Source organism: Aedes aegypti, chromosome 3, assembly GCF_002204515.2.
Source record: "Aedes aegypti strain LVP_AGWG chromosome 3, AaegL5.0 Primary Assembly, whole genome shotgun sequence".
NCBI classification, from domain to species: domain Eukaryota; kingdom Metazoa; phylum Arthropoda; class Insecta; order Diptera; family Culicidae; genus Aedes; species Aedes aegypti.
The window spans coordinates 87,847,685-87,871,346 of NC_035109.1; the positions used below are offsets into that span (position 1 = coordinate 87,847,685).

A 23,662-nucleotide genomic window follows, 5' to 3' on the forward strand; every position below is an offset into this window, starting at 1 on the left:
TCTCCCTACTAGTGATTTTAGTGTTTTGTTTTGAAAAAGTGAAGTGTTTAATTTCAATTACTGGTTTTCAAATGAAGAAATTATTGCAGGAATTAAAAATGTTAAAAACTTGCTAATGAAGCGTAGAACCTGCTAGAGGAATTCTTGTTTGATTAAAAAAAAAAAAACTGGGCAAGTTTCAGCAAAAACCCTAAAATGACACGAGTTTTTCTCGATAAAAATATTTCAGGAAACTTTCGAAGATACACTGGAGATGCAACTGGAGAAATCATTGCCAGAACTATTCAAAAAGTCCCGGAAAAAAATCCTAGGCAATAATAATACTCTATGTGGAAATTACTGGAGGTATCAGAAGAGGAAGAAGAAAGACGTTATTCGAGCTTACCTCAACAAATTGTTTGACAAATTTTTGGACAGATGTTTGCAAGAACTTCTGAATAAACCTGTAGAGAAATTTGTGAATAATTCTTGGCTGCATACCTGGATGTATTTTGGAAAAACATTAGAGGAATTGTTATGAATTGGAAAGGTTAACTTGCTTCCTGTTTTTAGTTTCTGTTCTCTCAACGTGAAGAGAGCTATTCTATAGTAGCTTTTACTTTTTTCAGTTAATTTGTATAGTCATTAATTTTTCCTCCAAAAAATACCATTGACTTTGGAAAATAGGTCTGTTAAACAGTGACTCACCAAGAATGTTTTTTTTTTATAAATTAATTCTGGACAATTCAATTGGCTAGAAATCCAGAAAACCCGGTAAACAGAAAATCATACGATCTATACGATCTAATACCTAGAACCGTACCCTCCTTAAGTCTGATGGCTATTTACGCCCATGCATAACAACCCTTGTTTTAATTAGCTCGCTTTTCATGCACAGCACGAGGGAGGTGGTGCCGGCGACGGCTGAATGTGCTTTTGAGTTAACAATTAATTGAATAGTACAAAACAGTATAATAAATAGTAAATGAAATGGAAAATATGATTGTACCACTTTTCTCCGAATGCCTTTTTGCCGCGAATGCCGTTTCCCCGAAAATCCATTTCATCGTAATGTTTTGGTACTTAAAAATGGTCATCCGATATGCACTGTTTTATTTAGTTGGCGAATCATTTCAGTTTCATCCACCTCGGCATCTTTGGCAATACGTGTTTAGTCGAGAATGATAATATATCTCGTTCTTTTGATTGCATATCATTCTTTCTGTGTGTCTTCTGTCACTGTACACTATTCTTGCATATTTTTTAACTGCATTGCTTTTCGGACAAATGGGTCATTCGGGGAATAAGGTTATTCGGGGAACTGACGTTCGGGTAAATGACATTCGGGAAAACGACATCGGACAATCCGAAAAATAACATATTTTCCTATGGTAAACCTGTTGGAAAATTTGGTATTAATCAGATAAATCCTATGTTTTGTAATAACTATTATCAGACAGAGAGTCGATTTATCAATTGCTTCACAGCTCAGCACTGCTTTAATAAATAGCCCCTGACCTTCATGTTTAAACATGATTTTGCAACAATTTAAAGCAAAATGGCCGTAAAATGTCGCTAGTAGTGCGGCTATCTCTCATCTAGGACTGTCTACTAAGGGTAAACCGTCCCTACATCTCGGCATTTCGTCTCCATAGTGCCATTGCTTGCTTCACAGCTTATGTCGAATTCGTTTTTGAACCTAGGTTGGAACTGGCGCAACCCGTTCTGAATCACAGTTTCAACCCCAACCCGATTCAGGTTCGACCGGACTACAATTTGCTTGACGTTTGTTTGTTTATGTGTTGATCACCGACCCAGTTCCTAAAAACGAAAACGACATTAGTATTCTATGACCACTTCCATAGATGTAAATTGAGAGCTATCTTTTGTCCATAGTTGCAATTTTTGTATTCGTATATCGCGCGACAAATTCGATCATACTCAATGCTTAGAGAAGTTCAAGACATTCCCATCACAAAAAGATCCTGGACCGTCCGGGAATCGTACCAAGCCAGCTTAAACACAGATTTGCTTTGTTACCCCGAAGCTAAGAAAGACCTTTTCTTTATTGAAAATTAATAATTAATTTTGTTTTATCTGCTATTTGCACTTTTAAGTAAACTTCTGTCACACAAAATAATTTACAAACTTTTGTTTGTATAAGAATTGAGAATACCTCATGTTCAATTTAAATTTCGTTATCAAACATCAGAATCCGTCATCATAATGTTTCACCACTGAAAGGTATTTATCTTACATATGTTGAAAAAATCGAAATTATTTCTAAAATTATAGCTATCAATTTACATATAATTACATCAGATATGCCGATCACCATATGCTGCCTATGGTGTGTGGCTTTCTCAAGCAGTTTGGCACGCAGGAGCCTCTATTTTCAAAATATTGAGAAAAGATCGCTTTGTTATACGATCCGATCGCAGCAGAACAAACCATTAAGGATACGAACGATAAAAGAAGCACCATAGAGAATGAATTGCCTTATTTTGAAAGAGGAGAAGCCAACAACAACTTGGGCGGAGAATAATGAAGGGAAGCAGAAAAGAAGCGATCGATTCAGAAACGCACGCACGGGGCAAAGGTAAACGAGACGGTGCTAACCAACCATATGGTCGTGATGTTGCATGGAAGCGATGAATTGAGATGTTTTAATTGAATGATAATTGTAAAATATAGAGCAGGTGGTGCTATTTTGCTAGTTCTTTTTACACTACATTTCAATAGGCCAATATGGCAGGCCATTCAATGTTCTTGTCTACTTTTAATAATTGGTGTAGAAAGATGTTCATCAATTATTTATCTGTTAAATGATCATATGAATTACTATAACTGAAACTTACAAAAGTAGAGATATGGAAAGAGAGGCTGTTATAACTAATTTGGAGGTAATGTTTAGTGTTCCACCTTTATTTCAAGAAATGTTGTGGTCAATTCTTTGCCAAATGCACCCAATTTTCTTTTCTTAAGAAGTCTTCAGCAAAACCTCAAATTGCTCTTTATTTTTTTCGAGGATTGCATTCGAGGTGCATTGTTCGAGTATCACCACTCTTTCGCTGAAAACTATTCTCTAACTTTTTTGAACTGCATAACTTTTCGGGGAAGCGTATCATTCGGGGAACTGGCATTCAGGGAAATCACATTTTAGGGGAAAAATAGCACAATAGGATCCCAAATAGACGTAGCGGTAAACGCGCAGCTATTCAACAATACCAAGCTGAGGGAGCCTTCCTTAGCCGAGCGGCAGTGCCATGCTGAAGGTGTCTGGGTTCGATTCCCAGTCGGTCCAGAATCTTTTCGTGATGTAAATTTCCTTGACCTCCGTGGGCATAGAGTATAATCGTACCTGCCTCACAATAAAATGGTCAATGGGCAGAAAAAGCTCTCAGTTAACAGCTGTGGAAATGCGGATAGAAACATTAAGCTGAGAAACAGGCTCTGTACCAGTTGAGACGTAAAGTCAGAAAAAAGAAGAAGCAGAATAAGTTTTCATAAAACGTATATCATGTACGCCTGTTCCGGTGGGAGGTTTATCCCATTTCAATAACGGTTCTGTCATCACCGCAACAGGATAGAGCAGAAAACGGAAGATGACACGGTGTAACCCTCGTGCAAATATGGGGTTGATATGGGTTGCGAATAAGGTAGATGTTCCGGTATTCGCCACAGTAGGGGAACTGGGGGTAATATGCCCATAGGGGGAAAAACGCGCCACCATCGATTTGGGCGAACGATGTGTTTTAGAATGCTTTTTTTCAGCCTAGATCATAGAAAATGAATAGAAATGCTTTTCCTAATATGTTTTTGTGTGGTTTTCTCAACCAAATCGATAAAATCGTATAAAAACGTTTTTCGCTGTTTTCGTTGCAATTTTGTGCGATTTTCAATGTCATGTTTTAGGTCGATAAATAACCAAATTTATGAAACTATTGCCGAGAGCCAACTTGTGCACTGTCATAGTTTGTATTACGTGCAAAACATATGTTAAATTTGCCCTTAAAAAGCTTTTTGAAGGACCTTAACTTTAATCAACTCTGGGGGCAAAACGCCCACCTCTATTTCATAACACCAAAACAGCCGTTTGAATTCAAATTCTACCAAACGTAATGGCACGTTGAAGTTACGCAAAAATTGAAACCTTACAAATGTACATTTTTCGCATCAGCATGTATACTATTATTGAACAATAACATCTGAACAAACGCCCGGATGTATACAACTCATATACAAGCATGATTGTGTGCGTTCGTTTACAGCATGGCTAACGCCGAACTCAACCGGGGCGTTTTACCCCGCAAAACAATACATATGCAGTTAAGCAAGCAATTTTGAAAAATTAATTTATAAACCCCAGAAAAGTTAAAATGGATAGCTGTTACTACTATTTGGTAGAAAACATGTTTGTCTATCCGACCATAATTGAAAAAGAGCATAAAATAATGTTTTTCACATCTAAAATCGTTGTTCTCCTTAACGTGGGCAAACTACCCCCAGTCCCCCTACCAGAACTCGAGTTATAGTACATTTGCAAAGAAAATAATACAAAAAAAATCATTTTCCTCAACATGTTTGCTCCTTCGCAACTTATTCTGACATGGTGTTCCTGAACATTAAAAGTATTTTAAAGACTTTTGATTGATGTAAGAAACATAATTTTACTTATGGTAGCGAATACTGGTGCTCTCTCCCTATGGGTGGCTTTTGTAGTGAAACGCGATGCAGTTAACGGTACGGTGTTTGCATAGCCAAAATAAATGTTTTGAACCCGCGGTAAATCCCGTATCCGCATTTGCATATGGTTTCATAAGCGCCGAAGGGCGCCACCTTTGGGATGAACAGAGAACAGAGTAGCCAGTGTGAAAGTGCTAGGAGAGGGTGGTTTCGAATGAATAGAATTTGGATAATTGGTTCAATTTGCGGCGATGGTGTTCGGTGGAATACAATTTTGCTACCGCGGTATGCCACAGCTTTGATTTGATGATGTTTTTGTTCTGAGCTGTTTAGTGTGAATCGTATAAATGCATTCAATGTTCACTTGCTGCTTAATTAATGATGTTTAGCTGCTTCCGTATACTGATAGTTAATGGGATAACTGAATTGAAACTAGATAGGGTAAGTGATCCATTAGTTGTGGGTGTTCCTATAGTTGCGGTAGTGCCATTTACCGGGTACCCCCGATGGTTTGACCACATTTAATCTGAACATTTATTAATTTGTACCCCGCTAATTTGCACATCGTTCAGATTAAAAATGGTTCAAATGTCTTTTAGCTCATGGAACGGAGTAAAGTGAAATGGAACGCTGTGGAACGGAACGCAGAATCAAAACAAAATAGTGAAAGAGGTTACCAGAAACACGTTTGTAGGGTAACAAGATGTTCAAATTAAAAATGAACCCCGATGGTTTACACGAGGTACCGTTCAAATTAACGGGGGTGTACGGTATCTACATTATGAAAATTTCAAATCGTTGTATGTTTATTTTTATTTGCATTAAACATGGCATGATGCCATTGCCTTAATTAAACGCCCTAAAATTTACATGCATTTATGGCATTATAAACCCATAGCTAAAGCTTTCATCGCTTACATTTAGCAAAATAAAATAAAAACTCATCGCAGCTTGAGGGAAAACTTTTAAAACTATGATCTGGTTCAAAAAATAACGCCTAAGAATAGTTTTTCATACTAACAGGATATTTCTCATTATTTCTACAATCACTGGTTTTGCTGGCGTAACCGGAAATGCAAAAGGGTTTGGGGATTTGGTATCAGGATCTTCCCGAAACGTTACAGGCTTAAACGGAGGCATAATCTTGGAGAAACTTATGAAAATCAATGGCTCTGACATTGTTACTTCAAAATGTTTGAACTTCCATATGGCTCATTTATTTTCTTAGAATATTTCGATAATAATTCTCATTACCCTTTTTCGAAGAACATAGCATTAATGAATAGCACATTAGAAAGTCAGTACACAGATCAGCATCACAGCAGCAACCTGAGCTCGAACCCCGTTCCAATCCTTACTAGAAGAAATAAATACTTGTAGATTGAATAACGGCAGTGAGAGCATTTGTGTTTATTTTGATTTGATTAACTTCAAGTGAGCATGTTTTAACCCACCGTCGGTCGCCCTTGAGTACACGCACTTTGCGAAAACTCGAAAAAGACGTTGAAAACTTCAAATTGATCCAGGTGTTGGTCCTATTCCAAGGTCTGCCCTTCTTTTTGCTTGTAGAGACATTTTTTTTTCGAAATAATCGACGAAAAGTATTCGAAAACATCGTGTTTCTAACCTAAGTTTTTACGCGTGTACTCAGTACACCAGTGCGACCACTCGTGTAACTTTTTTTACTGGGCCACGTCACACGATTGGTCGCATCGTGTACTGAGTACACGCAGAGCATTCGATTATAAATCTAAAACTAGGCAAGATGGAATGTTGATGACTTCGGCAAATTTCTTCAGTTCAACGTCAGTGGACAAATGAAACTTTGAAAACATCCTCACCTGCCAGGGGTTATCGGATTGTGCTCTGGGGGAGCCGACGAAGTGGACATTTTTTGCATGTGTATATCGTGTGGCAGGTACGAAGATACTCTATACCCTGGGAAGTCGAGAAAATTTCCAACCCGAGAAGATCCTCGAGCGGTGGGATTCGAACCCAAGACCCTCAGCTTGGTCTTGCTGAATATCTGGGCCCCAGTAAACAGTGCTGAACGGCTATCTGGGCCCCAGTAAACAGTGTATTGTATTAATTTGTGTGGATGTCCTAGGTCCTCCAAGATCTATATGGAATATAGGCCTTTGGATCTACAAGCGTAACCAATTATCAATAGATGCTTTTTTGATATGGCACAGGACCTAATCAATATGTAGCAGTAAAATGAGTATTGTTATAATTTGTACCTATATCCTAGGTCCTCCAAAGACTTCATTGAATATAGGCCTTAGAATCTACAAACGTGATCAATGCACATTGGTCCCAAAGCCATATCTAGGAAGACAAAAATGATTGCGCAATTATGCATGCGCTTTGTGCAGCAGCTCGCCCAGCGTCATAGGTGGCTATGATGCGCCTAGTGGTAACCATCATGCTATGTTGAAAAAATACAGAGCAGTATTGCAGATCTACCTTAGATAGGTAAAACACAAACTTTATCAATTTCAATCATGATACAACCTTCTACAATATTGTTTGCTATGGTATCAAGTAGTGTTTTTGACATTCTGGGTTCAATTGAACGCAATCAACAATTTTCCTGACCCAAACTGGAGATGATGTGCTGTTTCTCATATGTTTGAGCTGAATATCCCATATTAACTTCAATTCAATTGCGCCAGCTCATGGAACGACCAAATGAGCTGAAACTTTCAGGAAGTCTTCCTCTAGCACTAAGGAATAACCCTGGGGGGTGCCCCGTGGAATTATACATCTTTATTTTTCTTCTATACTGAGCTGGGCCAGTCTAATGAATATATAGCAGTTTTTATTGTCGGATTCATAATGTAGGTCTGGTTGATTCATTACAAGGATTCTTCTCTTTCACTGATCCACTCTTAAAATTTCTACCGGAGTCGGCATTTCTCCCAATATTATCACGAGATATGAGACAAATTTTACGAGTTTCTTGTAATATCTTATGTAATATATTTTGTTATAGAAAATTTTATTTTCTCAGCATTAGATTGATCAAAATTTTAATTCAATCTAATTTTAAAACCCTTCTTCTATATTCTCACATTTTTGGCGGTATGAAAAGATTTTAATACACTAAAACCTCAATTTACGAATTCTTTTTTTACGCTACCTCAATTTAAGTCACTTTTTTACGAAGTAAACTCAATTTCCGTCACTTTGTTTACGCAGTGCCTAAATTGAGTTTTGACAATTCTGTGGGAAATTATTGATCTCCGGTTGGGGAAAACCGTTGGAGACCCATACAATATGGGTATTTTCGAAACGGGCACGACGAGGGGATAACGAAAATCGATGTGCGACGCCATTTTGGAATCCAAGATGGTGACCTCTAGTTTGGGAAAACCGTTGGAAACTTATACAATATGGGTATTTTCGGAACGGGCACGACGAGGGGATAACGAAAAACGATGTCCGACGCCATTTTGCAATCCAAAATGGCGACCTCTGGTTTGGGGAAACCCATACAATATGGGTATTTTCGGAATGGGCACGACGAGGGGATGACAAAAATCGATGTCCAACGCCATTTTGGAATCCAAGTTGGCGACCTCCGGTTGGAGAAAATAGTTGGAAACACATGTAATATGGGTATTTTCGGAACGGGCACGACAAGGGGATGACGAAAATCGATGTCGGACGCAATTTTGGAATTCAAGATGGCGACCTACGTTTGGAGAATATTGTTGACGAAAATCGATGTCTGACGGCATTCAAATTCATTCACCAGAACCTCAATCAACGCAATTTGTTTTCACGCAAATTCAGTTGACGTCACTTGTTTAACGAAGTAAATTCATAAACATCAGTACAGATCAGTACATTGATCCATTTGCTTATATTAAGGCGAAGTAGGCCGTCATTGAAAATTGTAGTGGGCATCGACGATTGTGGCCAATCCGTTTCACGATTGCAAATTAAAGAAAATCACTAGGTTTTGCACTGACATTGCTGAAAATATATCAGCATATTTTCTGTATGTAAGCGCAAGTAGTGATACTTTTATGAATCAATATTACTTAAGATTACTGAGTTTTATCATTTTGAAATTGCAATCTGCAAAATCAACATGGCTACCAAAACGAATGACGGGCTACTTAGCCTTAAGAGTTTAGATTTTATGCTATAAATAAGTATCATCAATGTACATTGCATATATGCGATTGTACGGGAGTGCTGATCTAAGCCTAACTTTCAACAACTGAAAGGGTAAAGAAAATGAGCTTAAACCCAGATTCAACCTTCTGCAACTATGTTCATTAGGGTATCAACTAATGAATTTGTCATTCTGAGTTTAATTGATCGCGATTAACTAGTGTACGGAACGAAACAGTGACATAGGGTCAATTTTCAATATATTTGAAACAAGTATCCCATACAAACTTCAACTTGAATGCGCCAGTTAAATTTTGTTTAAGGGCCAGTCTAATATTCATGTATGAGGCAAATGCAAGATGAAATGTGAGTGGAACCAAACTCTTTGCCATTTAATTTTTCGAATCGCTTTTACGTTGATTCATAATTGTGGTGTTGTTTAGAATGCTTCACAGTTACGAATTAAGGCTTAAAGAATATTGTTATTTCCAAAGGCCAGAAAAAATATTATTATAATTGATTATGAGATTGCATAGTGGGACGGATTGGGGTTTTAGGAGGAAAGATGGAACTCACGCCTTCAATTGTGATTTGACGTGAAAATTATTTTCTACAAAGTTGTTCCTATTAAAAAAACATTTTTTTTTTGGTCGGAGCGAAAATTAGGGCGGCCCTTTGTAAGAAAAGATAACCATAAAAACTTTTTTATTTTAACCCTCGAATACCCCACACCGCCTTTAGACGGGGTACACTTTGGAATTTTGTGTATTTTTTCGTAGCTCGGAAATCAAAATGATTTTATGTTTGGCGTAAGCCTTGACTCATAACACGCATATAAGAAAAGTTTTTTTATGACTTTTGATACTTTTTTGAATTTTTAAAAATTGTTTTAAAAATTGTATTCTAATATAACCTACAAATGCATGGGGTTCATTTAACGTGTAATATAAAAATCATACCTATTATATTTTTCTACTATCAACCTATCACAGAAGAACAGCTTGGTGGTATTAAAAAAATTCAAACCTGTTTTTCCGTTAATTACACGGAAAATAAAAATATTTCCAGAAAAATATTTAAAATTTAATAGTTTTTAAAGTACCGTGAAAACTTGAATTTTTATTATTGCAAAAAATCAGTAGCTAGAAGAGGCTTCAAGAAAAAATGAAAAAGGATAGGGTTCAGAAATAAAAATTATAAAAATCAAAAACCAAAATTCATAGATTTACGAATAAAAATAAATTATTGCCCAAAACTTGTTTAGAACGATTTTAGATAACTAAAAATGATATTTAGATCGAAAATAAAAATTTGGGTATTAGAAAGTTAAGGAATATTGGTACAGTTTGTTCTACAAAGTTGAAGATCAGAAAATTTTAAGCTGATTTGACCAAAAAAGTTTTTTTCTAGCTCAAAAATTGACCGTTTTAGAGCATTTTTCGCTATTGATCTAGGGTAGCCCTTTATAAACAGGTTTTTGTGTTTTTTTTTATTTTTGTATTTCAGCAAATTTGCCTTTCCATCACCTGTAGAGCTGATTGAAACGCATATTTTGCGGCCTGCACATTTTTTTCAATGAAGAGTTATAAACATTTTTCATGAAAAACAAACATTTTTTCACTTGTAGATGTATTTGAGGCAAACAAAAAGTTTTTTTGCATGATAATAATTTCCTTTCGGCTTTAAATATGAATAACAAAGTATTTCATTTTATATTTATATAAAAGTACTTGTGCATATATTCAAAGGAGGTCAGCAATAAAAATAAGGAAAATAGTCTTCTAACATCTAATTTAGCGCACGGTTGAATTTGTCATCCTCTTAAACTTTCGAATACTTTTATTATGGGATTCACCAGCCTCATCGGGAAATATTCTGATTGGGAGTAACGAATTTCTAATTACCGGAAATCCGTTTACAAAGCGTTCCTGAAACGGTTGATTATTAGAGTATGATTTATGATTACGATGCTGACTTTACAGTCCAGATTAAGGAATATAATTATATGCATTATTTGATACGTAGAGCTGTAATGGAAGATGCTTTAAAGCTGTTTTTAACAGTTATGTACTTATGAGCCAGTCAGCCGACGAATAATACAATTTTTATTCATATTTTAAGCTCAAAAACGCTATAATTATATCAACGTATTTTTTTTAATTTTCCCTGTTCTATAAACCCATAAAATGTTATTTTTTGTTATAAAAAAGTCTATAACTCTTCATCAGAAAAAATGTTTTAATATTCTTTTTCTTGGCATAACGTTCCAACTGGCACAGATTATGATTCTCAGGTTACTGTTTTTAAGAGCACTTCCACAGTTATTAACTGAGAGATTTCTTTGTCATATTTGTCATTTTGCTTTCGTATATCGTATGTATTAGTATCGATGATACATTATGTCTATGAAAGTAAATTAAATATTCATGACGAAAAGATTCTTGTATCTATTCGTTTCAATTAGCTATATCTTGTATGTTTGCGTTTCAATTAGCTCTAAAAGTGATGGGAAGACAACTTTCTGACAAAACTTGAAATAATAAAAATAAAACACAAAAACCTATTTTTGAAGGGCCACCCTACATCAAAAGCGAAGAATGTTCTAAATCGGTCAATTTTTGAGCTAGAAAAACACTTTTTTGGTCAAATCAGTTTAAAATTTTCTGATCTTCAACTATGTAGAACAAACTGTACCAATGTTTCATAAAATAAAAAAGTTTTTATGATTATCTTTTTTACAAAGGACCACCCTAATTTTCGCTCCGACTAAAAAAATGTTTTTAAAATAGGAACAACTTTGTAGAACATCATTTTTACGCAAAATTACAATTGCAGGCGTGAGTTCCATCTTTCCTTCTAAAACCCCAATCCGTCCCACAGTGGATTGTTAAGAATAATTCGTACTCGCCCATCAATTGGATAAAAAATAAAAATTTAACCGTTTCTGGATATCCTCCACGTCGGATTTATTCCCATGGTTCTTTGGGTCGAATCGGGTAAAAATGACTCCAATTGGTATAAATCTTACTCCAATACAACTTGTATCTATAGTTCCGACTATGGATATCATATACAAACTAACTCTGACAATAAGACTAGATTTAGTCTTTGAACATTTTTAGATTCTTTATCAGACCTCGCTCAATGCGATTCAAGGTTTGAATAAATTTTGTTAAATTTACGACTCGTGCTATACAAATTATCATTCCGCATCTTTTGGCGAAAACTACTATTTCGTCTAATTGAAAATTTATTCGATGAGATATTTTGTTTTTAATCCAACATTGTTCTACCTGAGGGTTATCTTATACTGTGTGACAACTGTAATTCTTTACGGATTTCGAATAATAGGGAGACTAATCATCTTCTTCACCCTTTTGATTTTCTAACCAAAAGCTATTGAGCTCATATTCTGTCACAATATGCTCTTAAAAAAATGGGCCGAAAATAACCCAATGGAGGTGTCCAAACAGTCTCCTACTTATGTGAAAAATCAGTAATAATAACAGTATAGTACCTGAATAAATAACCAATCCAATCCGATCCAATTACTGTTAAGATTGCACATAGAGTATTCGGGGGGTACTGACCAGGATGATCTATGCTAATTTTGAATAATCAAAGAATTTGGTGAATGATATTTTATGTTCCAAGCATCAGGTTTCAGTTTTTTAATTAAAAACGTTTGAACCTTGTATTACAAAATAAAGTGTATATGCCTGAATTCTTTCATAATCGTCTGTAGTTTGTTTTTCAATTTCTAAAATGCATTTTCGTTTGTATCTTTCCAGAACTAACGCATGAAGACAAAGAAACAACTGGCAGCGGCCGCTGCGGCGGCAGCAGCAGCCGCTGATAACAAAGCCGCAACTGCCGGAAGTTCGAATACCAGTAACATCACAGCTTCGACATCAGTCACGTCAACTCCTATTGCCATCAAGAAACCTGTGAAACGTCTACAGGCGAAAACCAAAGAAATTCCTTCAAAACCGATTGACGGCCAACAATCAACTTCGACAGTTGGTTCTGCTAGTGGACCTTTGCCCAAACAGCAGAAACAATCTGCTGCGAATCCCAAATCTCCAGTAGCTACCAAGCATGATCCTCCCACGCCAGCTACCAAGAATGTCAAAAATGCCACAGCAGGTACTTCTGCGGCCACCAAAGTAAAGAAATCATCACCCGCTGCAGGTGGGAAAAATCCCAGTGCAGACAAGAAGAAGATACAAAAGGAGTTGAAAAATTTGGGTATTACGGATAGGGCCATCAATCAAATCGACACAGCCGCCATCAACCCGTGCAACCCGTCAATCAGTGAGATGGTTAAAACCAAGTCGCGTGCCACCGTAAGCCAGCAAAAAGCTGCCGATTTTGGCTCTCTGGGTAGTCCCTTGGTAGGTCAAAAAAGCGTTCCTGCAGCGACTAATTCTGCGTCGATTGAAAATCCTAAGCCATCAGAACCGATTGCGGCAACTACTCCTACCAAGAGGAAGCCGGTCCCCAAAGCAAAGGACACCAAAGCAGAAGAAGGCGCGAAAAACAAAACCCCAGTCACAGCTCAACAGTCAACATCTAGTGCGCCACCTTCGTCCCATTCCCAGCCCTGTCCGGCTAAAGAAGATGTTAAAGCGCCAGCCGTGCCCAAGAATACGGATAGCAAAAGTAAGGCGAAAAAGCAGCCCGAAAGCAAAGATGATAATGATGCCGCCACTACCGCCGTCATCGTAGAACAGAATCCGCCAAAGACGGGAAAGAAGAATCCTCCGGCCTTCCCTAAGCCAAAAGCGAAATCCAAGAAAGCTATCCTTGAGGAAAAGAGGGCAGCAGTGGTTGCAAAGGCTGCAGCAGAGGAGAAGGAAGCGGCAGAAGAGGCTGCGGCGGCAAAGGAGGCGGCGGTGGCTGCTGCCGCTTCTAAGCAAGAAGCGGAGGACAAACAAAGGTTCGATGAAGACAGAACGTGTTCCCTTGACTTGGTAGAATCAGACGATAAGAACGATGAAGAAGAAGTTCAAAGTCGCATTGAGGATATCATGAAATCGTTGGAAGACGACGATGACGAAGAGGTGGGCATGGGGCCGCTTATGATTGAGCCTAAGATAGAGAAAGAAGAACCCAATGCGAAGAAGAAGCCACCAACGAAGGTTGCGAAAAGCAAAAGCGAAGGTCAGAAGATGCAGAAGGCGCCGATATGCAAAGTCAACGAAAATCTTGATAAAACTGATAAGCCAAGTTTATTGCATAATCAGCCATCAGAAGAACCGACAAAAGACTCAATAAATCAAGATACTCCTAAAGCTACGACAAAGCGTAAAAATACTAAGCCCAGGAAGCCTTCGGTGAAGAAAAAACCGGAGCCTCAATGTAGAACTGAATCTCCAAAACATGTTAAAGAGTCTCCTAGTGATAGGGACGACTTTACTACCACACTTCCCCAACAAACACCTTCAACTAGCCAATCTCCAAGCACTCTATTAAACGAAACAACCCAATGCATAATTGAACCAAAACCGCTTGAACAAATTGAATCTCCTGAACCACCAAAATCTATTCGTTCTTCCACGGAAAACGATGACGACCTGCCACTCAATCGTCTCAAGGACCAATCACAACCCGATAAACCGCAAACCTTTGCCGTTCCTCAAACACCACCATCCGTTAAAGTCATTCCCAGCGCATCAAAAACTCCACAATCTACTGAACCAGTGATCCAAACCCCAGCTAAATCCAAACGCAAATACGTCCGCAAGACACCAACCAACGCGGGCTCTGCCAGTAAGAAAAAGCCTTCGAAAGCAGCAACAGCTTCGGCAGTAAAAGATCCCAGTGACAAGAAACCTTCGGAGAAAAAAGATGTGTACGATTTCGACGAGTCAGAAAGTGAATCCGATGCTCCGGGTAAAGCCGAGAAACCCGTCTTCAAACGGAAGCAGAAGCAAACTAGTTCTGCAAAAGAGGACGAACAGGATGATGAGTCATTGAAGGACAAACCAACGGATGAAGCTGAAAGTAAACCTAATAAAGATGAGAATGAGAAGTCAGACGGTGAAGGTCAAGTGGATGAACTTGAAAAGGAGCCGAGTAAAGAAGATAAACTCCCAATGAAAGTTGCGAAAAAGCCTAAGGTCCTACTAAAGGAAAGTGATTCTGATTCCGACCAGAGCGAGGAAGACAAGCCTCTCAGAAAACCAACCAAGCCATTGCCAAAGCCAAAAGTCGTCAAAGCACCCATTAAGGAGTCAATCTCCGATTCCGACGCCGACGAATCCGAAGACGATAAAGAGCGGGACCCCGACGAACGTCCTGCAACCCCGGTGAGCAAGAAAATCAAACAAGAAGTTCGAGACTCGTCTGATGAAGACTCGGACGGTTACAGCTCGGAGGAATCGGTTCGAACTCGCATCGTCAAGAAGCAGCTGACGGCCAAGACAAGGCATCTGAAGCTGTATGGGTTCTGGTCCGGTCCGAAGCGACATCGGGTGGCGTCGTTGAATGCAATCGCCAAGGTGCACTGCTTGTACGAGAACGAGACACGTGCGGCGTTGGAGGCCAGTCTGATGAAGCAAGGCACGTCCAGGGCACCCAGAGCAAAGGAGGTGGTGAAAAAGGAGAAGGCCGAGGAGGATGATAAGAAAGGTGAAGTTAAGGAAGAAGAGAAGAAGAAAGATGTTGAGGGTGCGAAGAAAGTGCAATCGGACTTGGAGAAGGATAAGGGAGAAGAGAAAAAACAGAAGGACGATGAAAAGAAGAAAGTCCAGAAAGTTGCTCCGGTGAAAGAAGAGAGGAAGAAAGTGACAAAAAAGACGGAGCCAAAGGAAGATAAGAAGAAGGAAACGAAAAAAGTGGAAGTGAAAGAGGAGAAAAAGGAGGAGAAGAAAAAAGAGAAGGAAAAGAAGAAGGAAGAGACGGAAAGCGATAGCGAAAGTGAAGAATCTGAGGAAGAAGTTGTCACCAGGTAAGCTTATATCAATTTGTTACACATGTAAGAGATTCCAGAGTGACCAGACGTCCTGGATTATCCGGGACAGAACAATTTTTAACTTAACAATACAATCCTGATACTTTTTATTTCAATTAACTTAGTATGTAGTACATGTCTTAGATTGAATATGAATGTAAATTACACATCAAATATAGGCAGCGCTTCATTGGGGATGAGATCTGACAAACGTCCAGGATTTTTTACGGGACACATCTGGTCACAATAATTTACCTTGCGAGGGCATTTATGGTGATTTTACACATTTACATTGTACATCACATAACTAGGCTAAGAATGAAAAACATATTTTATGCTATTTTTAAATTGGTTATTACGTCGGTGCTGTACTTCGATTTCGATTTCGATTCGATTCGATTTCGATTCGATTTCGATTCGATTTCGATTCGATTTCGATTCGATTTCGATTCGATTTCGATTCGATTTCGATTCGATTTCGATTCGATTTCGATTCGATTTCGATTCGATTTCGATTCGATTTCGATTCGATTTCGATTCGATTTCGATTCGATTTCGATTCGATTTCGATTCGATTTCGATTCGATTTCGATTCGATTTCGATTCGATTTCGATTCGATTTCGATTCGATTTCGATTCGATTTCGATTCGATTTCGATTCGATTTCGATTCGATTTCGATTCGATTTCGATTCGATTTCGATTCGATTTCGATTCGATTTCGATTCGATTTCGATTCGATTTCGATTCGATTTCGATTCGATTTCGATTCGATTTCGATTCGATTTCGTTTCGATTTCGATTCGATTTCGATTCGATTTCGATTCGATTTCGATTCGATTTCGATTCGATTTCGATTTCGATTCGATTTCGATTCGATTTCGATTCGATTTCGATTCGATTTCGATTCGATTTCGATTCGATTTCGATTCGATTTCGATTCGATTTCGATTCGATTTCGATTCGATTTCGATTCGATTTCGATTCGATTTCGATTCGATTTCGATTCGATTTCGATTCGATTTCGATTCGATTTCGATTCGATTCGATTCGATTTCGATTCGATTTCGATTCGATTTCGATTCGATTTCGATTCGATTTCGATTCGATTTCGATTCGATTTCGATTCGATTTCGATTCGATTTCGATTCGATTTCGATTCGATTTCGATTCGATTTCGATTCGATTTCGATTCGATTTCGATTCGATTTCGATTCGATTTCGATTCGATTTCGATTCGATTTCGATTCGATTTCGATTCGATTTCGATTCGATTTCGATTCGATTTCGATTCGATTTCGATTCGATTTCGATTCGATTTCGATTCGATTTCGATTCGATTTCGATTCGATTTCGATTCGATTTCGATTCGATTTCGATTCGATTTCGATTCGATTTCGATTCGATTTCGATTCGATTTCGATTCGATTTCGATTCGATTTCGATTCGATTTCGATTCGATTTCGATTCGATTCGATTTCGATTCGATTTCGATTCGATTTCGATTCGATTTCGATTCGATTTCGATTCGATTTCGATTCGATTTCGTACCCTGACTTGAGCCTTTTTTAAACCATCTAGAACTTAGAAAACCTTCAAAAGCCAATCCCAGCATTTAAAGGAAAGACAAAAAACATTGAAAGCTCATATAATTTTGACTTTAAGTTTCCGAAAGTTCTTGGGTTACTGAGAACTTTCATTAGAAAAAATCCAGAACACGAAAGCCGTTGCGATGAAAGAATTTGTAACATTCGACACAATGGTCTGAATCGACAATTTAGCAGGACAAAAATGTTTCATCTGTTCTCGTCGATTTTAGACGTTTGATGTCTTCAGAGAAGTAATTCGTATTTGAATTTTGCTTCTTCTAAGAAATTTTTTGAATAGGGTGGCCCTTATTTAGCTATAGATTGTGGCTAAAACTTTTTTATTTGGTGAAATTTGTGGCTGCACTCTGTTATAAACTTTTAAAACATGTTATTGTGAACAACTTCGCCGAAGACATTTTTGATTTAACTCTTCATTTGAGCTAAGTAAATTGATTCTAAAATATTTAATTTAGGGTGGACCCAAAAAATCAGTTATTTTTTGGTAAAAACTTTTTGTTTTCAGTTTTACGTTAATGTGGCCTTCAGAAGAGTTGTAGAGAAACTATTAATACATATTTTTGCTGAACATTGCAAGTTTGTAATTTTTTGAGGTTATGCACAATGTCACTAGTCTTGGTAATTCCAATTCGATACAAATGGACTGTCATACATAGCATGACTAAAAAAGAACACACCGATGGAATCACCCATGCCTTCAATGTCGCTTCGTGAACCATTAGAATAATTAAATTTCAAATTTCCACTGTCACCAGCAAATGCATCAAGGAATGGAAACAGTAACCATTGAACCATCATGCAAATCGAACACATACCCCGACTGATTACCCAACCGCAAGTAAATTTGAAAATCCTGCAGTACGTTACAAGTGCCATTAGTTATTTGGTGACACATCAACACGGTACATTCAACTGTGTCTTCGTTGAGCTGCTCCCTTCGAATCCATACAATAATTTCATAGAGCAACTGCTGTGGTCTGCTCCGCTAGAGCAAATTCCTAGGTTTATTTTGACGGATTCGTTTATATACAGCCACGAAATACATCCCAATAAGCCATCTCTTCTAGTGATTCACATTGGTAATCGTAACATAGTAGGAAATCTGTCATTGCAACTCCTCAGGTCTCTCAGCGTGTGGGATCCAAGTAGTAGAGTGCTGGTGCTGGTGGAGGCCGATGATCGTAATTGGAGGTCAGTGCAGATATTCATGGCCCTGCTTTATAAATTGAAGTATCACATAGTTACAACTATTAGGATATCCCACCTACGTATGCTTCGATATGATGCATTGGCATACATGGTCGAATCTTGGGATCATTTTGTTGAACCTGATAAACTGTTTTTGGATGCCATGCGAAATATGAAGGGAAAAGAAATCAGATACAATCAACTTTCAAGCAGGGCTCATTGGACCGGACATTCAATGGCTCAGAAGCACGGCCAAACATTTAAATGCCACACTCAGATATCTTCAGAGTCCTTGCCATTCGTTGGAAGTAATAGGAGATGGGTGTTATGAAAAATTTTTATTGGACAACCAAGTTTCGATTGTGTTAGATCATTTTAAATTCAAAAAATTGACACCTGATCATTATCGTACCTTATTCTGTGTAGAGACAGTCTCGGAAACGATAATGGTTCCCAATGGACGACCCTTAAATATTGTTGAACTCTTTCTTCAGCCTTTTACCATTGGAGCTTGGATAATTCTGTTCGTTGTGCTCGGTGTGATGGAGATAGTTAAACAGCTTCTACCGAAACAGTTCACAAATGATCCAATTCTTTTGAGCATATGCGGTATCGAAAGGTACAACTTGCATGTTGCAGGACAATGGGAGAAAATATCCTACATCAGTTTGATCATCATGTTCTTTCTGATGACCAGCGCCTACGAGGCCAAAATAATTGCCTTGATGACCGAGCGACCATCTACGCAAGTAATCAGCACTTTCGATGACCTGATCAAATCTGGTATACCAGTCAAAATTGATCTACACTTACATATGGGATTTGTCAATAACAACTTCATCGGGAAGCAAGTGGTCAACGGGAGTATGGACTTTGATGGCGTAAGCGCATATTACTCACAAGTCAGTGTAATCCAGTTGATTCTCACCTGGCCAGTAAACTACGATCTGGCGTTGAAGCGAAAGCGATACGTGTCACTATCCGAAACGCTGCGAATGATAGTGAGCAACTACATTACGGAACTTCGGTCCCCGTTGATGTCCTGGCTGTATTGGACGCAGCGAGTGTTTTTCGAAAGCGGTCTGACCAGTAAACTTCAAGAAATTACTATCAATGAACTTCACAAACCCGTTCGCTCGTTTTGGCATCAGAAGGGATACGAGGCGTTCGGCGATTACGATCTGATTAAATTTGCGGATTTTGCACCGGCGTGGATTGCTCTGGGAGTTGGGCTTTTTGCCTGCGGATGTGTGTTTTTGTGGGAATTGTTGCGAAAGAAACAAGGTCGAATATCAACCACTTGGTGGATTTAACGGGTATTGACTAGAATATGTTTTTAAGTTAAAATGTTATTATGTGAAGCAAGTGAATAAATGCCATATCAGTACTAAAAGGTTTAATAAATTTGTCTTTGCCTATCCCATTCCCAAGTTCAAGTCACTTATACCAATCAACTTAGTTTAATTAGTTGAGATGACGTGTGTATGTACATTTTACTACATCTTTTTCTTATTTTTTTAAGGCGTACCTTTCCAATTGAAACAGATTTACAGATTTGTTTTCAAGTGATGGAAGTGTTCACTTGTTCAGTTGCCCAACAGACAAGGTATCATTTTGACATGTGCATTTAGTTTGGCAAGCACAAAGATACTCTATGACCTGAAAAGTCGAGAAAATTTCCGAACCGTAATTCTCTATAGGCTGAAAACTGGGCTTGAAAGGATCCTGCGATCATTTTATGCATTGTTATTTATTTACTTGTACATCAATTAGTTTGACCATTGGCGTAGCTAGGATTTTTTGCTGGAGGGGGCCTAGGGGGGGCCTGGCAAATATTAGTTTTATAGAAGTTATGTCAGTCGCAATAACAAGATTTTCACAAATTCCGTAGTTTTAACAGATTTGTATTGATTTTATTTAATTGTTATTTTGTTTCATTTCGCGGCGTATCAATGATATTTGTAAATTTATATTTTTGCTACGGAAAAGATTCATTCTTTTTGTAATCCAGTGAAAAATTATTCAAAAATTCTTGCAAAAAAAAACTCACAAGGAATGTCCAACAATTTTTTCTGGTAATCAACCATGTGGTTTGAAGAGATTCCTTTTAGAACTAGTACGGGAATTGTCTTCAAGATCACCAAGCAAGGATTCATTTCACGAATTCTTTAGAGAGTTCACCAACAGCTGAAGCAAAAAAATCGAAGTAAAATAATTATTCAGACTTCCAGATTCTTCCAGGTGTTGCTCTAGGGCTTCCTTGTAATATTCCACAAAAACATTATGAGCAATTAAGAAGAGTTCAATTGGGAAAATGTTATTCATGATTTCTCAAAGAAGTTTTCCGCAGATCTATTTGCATTTTTTCACAAATAATTATTTTTTAGATTTCTCTAAAGACATCCACAGCAACATCCCATATGCCTTCAAAACTCTCACGAAAATATATTTTTAATGTTTTCAAAAATGCCTAACTAAAAGTGTTTAGAGAATTCTAACATTCCTTTGAAGTTATTAGCGGAATACGTTCAACTGTTCTTTCAAAAACTCTTCCACGAAAAAACTCAAAGTTTTCTAGAGTGATTTGTTAAAGAATTTCTTAGAGAACCGTATTGTGGTTTTCTTAGGATCTTTAGGATCTTAGGATTTATCAAGATTTCGCAATTTATTCTGGAAATACTCGAAAATTTATCAAGTGTTTTTTCTCTCGAAATAGCTCCATTTTTTTCGGAATGGTAATCTCAGGATTCTTCCATAAATAACATTTAAAAAATCAGAAGGGGTTGTGTACAAGACACGACCGCATGACGTTAACTACGCCAAGTGATTTTTTGCATTTGAATTTTAGTCGATTTTCATAGTTGCAGCCTTCCTTTAGTTCAAACTCTAACATAATTTCGTGACGGTCGCAACATTTTACATTTTCTAATGACACCCAGTATATTGCCGTAAGACGTAGTAAACGTCAAACATTTGCCCAAACTCTACATTTTTTGGTTCAAAAACTTCTTCAGGAATATCTCAATATATTTAGCGATTGTTTTATAAATTCCTCTACGCATCACTCCATATCTGTTTTCTATACATACAAAAAATTTTCGAAGGAACTTTGTGGGTAATTTTTAGAATAATTGCAGCTTTAATATAATTCGGAAAAACTACTAAATTTCTGTCGTAGATTCAAGAATTAACCGTAGAGTTTCTGAAACTTGTTGACAATGTACCTCTAAGAAAAGCTTAAAAGGTTCTTGAAGGATTTACCACAGACATTTTTGTTTCTTTTTTCTTCGGATTTTTTAATACAGTAAACTCTCCCATACTCGATATTCTGTAACTCGATATTTCCCCTAACTCGATGGAATGCGCGGTCCCTTCAATCTAGCATACTTTGATCCCTCTGTAAGTCGATACCTCTGTAACTCGATGTTCCCTAACTCGATGCGATCTGTTTCAGTTTCCAATGCAAGTTTACCTCTCTAACTCGATATTTCCATGAAAATTTTTAAATATTCTCCAAATGTTAATAAATTTCATAAATTTGATAATTATGATTATAGTGATAGTAAAATGAAGGTTGACAAGTCATGATGAAAAATTGAATTTCCGAAGACTATGCAAAAAGTGTGACTTTGCTAAATATACTAAAAATTTACTATTTTTCACTTTCAATTTACTATTTTGATTGTACTTTGTCAAAATAACCGATGTTTCAAAAATTGAAAAAAAAAATGTGTTCTGTATCTCGATACCTCCCTAACTCGATGGTCTCTTCCATATTGAGTTAGGGAGAGATGACTGTAGAACAAGATTGGTGTTAAAACGGATGGAACTTATACTGAATGTGGTAATTAAAATCTTAGATTATTTTTTATATGAACTTTAAAGTTTCATGATATGTTATTGATATATTGATGAATATATTGATGTAGAAAGAATTGATTTTCCCTACCTTTAGAAATTCCAAACAAACTTTTTAATCGATTTTTTTTGTACTACTGTAGAAGTTTAACGCGAAAATATTTCCGGTATTTTTAAGAACATAACCGAACATGTAGTGTAGTAAAACTCATAATGTAATATTTTAATGAATTCAAAACTTGGGGGAAACTTTTGCATTACTTAAAAAATTGTTGAGTTATTCGTTATGGACTTTCAGAAATCAAGAACCATACGCAAGAAGGAAAAACAACAAAATGTTGAAGCAGGTAGAAAAATAGATGGGCAACGGTGCAATGAAAGATAATTTATAATCTAGAAACTATAAAATTTACAGGATAGTTAAAACCTCTCTAATAATTTTACAAATAAAGCAATTTTTTAAGAAGTTCTATCAAAATCTTCTTTAAAAATTATTCTTGAAATATATCCTTCCTTGATCTCTGGTTTTCTAGAATTCTACCAGAAAGCCTCTAGAAATTCTGCCCTCGTATCGCACAAAAATTCAAACCAAGAATATGGATTTTAACACCGACCAATATTGGTGTTTAGATAGACTGGAGCAAGTATTTCTGAATGATTTCTGGAAAAAGGAACTTCAAGCATTTGGAATAACCAAATATTTGCCTTGTTTGCTGTAATGTTGAAGCTTATGAATTTCGTAACACATCTGTATCAAAATTTATACAGTCCTCTACTTATCTTTAGAAGGCTAAAATATCATCTAATCCGGTCTGTCTGAACACCGACCAATTAGTGAAAGTATTTGTAGAGAAGTGTTTGAAGGAAGGTCAATAAAAATTTCTTTATGAATATCTTAATGAATCTTTTGTTTTCATGGGGGTTTTCAACAAATTTCCTCTAAAGTTTCGAAAGCAAGAGAAATTTCAAAAACAATTTTCTTTCCATTTCTGGAATAATCCGGGGATTTGAAGCAAAATTTCTAGAAAAAAAACATAGAAGATTTTTTGACGCAATTTGTGATGTATTTTGGAAACATTTTTGAAGGACTTTTGATTAACTTTGCGGAAGAATTTGTAATAAAATTTTTGGGAAAAATATCTAAAGAAATTCACAGAAAAATTTCTAGTAGAACTTTCAGCAAAATGTCTCAGTATTAGATTTGACAGAATAAATGATTTTTCGGAGGAATTGCGAGGGAATACTGACCTGTTGAAAGATTTTTT

At 37.1% G+C, this 23,662-nt stretch overlaps 1 protein-coding gene across 1 annotated transcript in view; it reads left to right on the forward strand.

Annotated features, from left to right (window-relative positions):
• The window catches only part of LOC5566168 (titin), a 676,879-nt gene that overhangs the window by 22,373 nt on the left and 630,844 nt on the right, over positions 1 to 23,662 (forward strand). The window contains exon 2 of the mRNA XM_021854618.1: positions 12,582 to 15,742. Coding sequence (XP_021710310.1) covers positions 12,591 to 15,742 — 3,152 coding nt within the window. The 5' untranslated portion in view covers positions 12,582 to 12,590. The remainder of the gene's footprint in view (positions 1 to 12,581; positions 15,743 to 23,662) is intronic.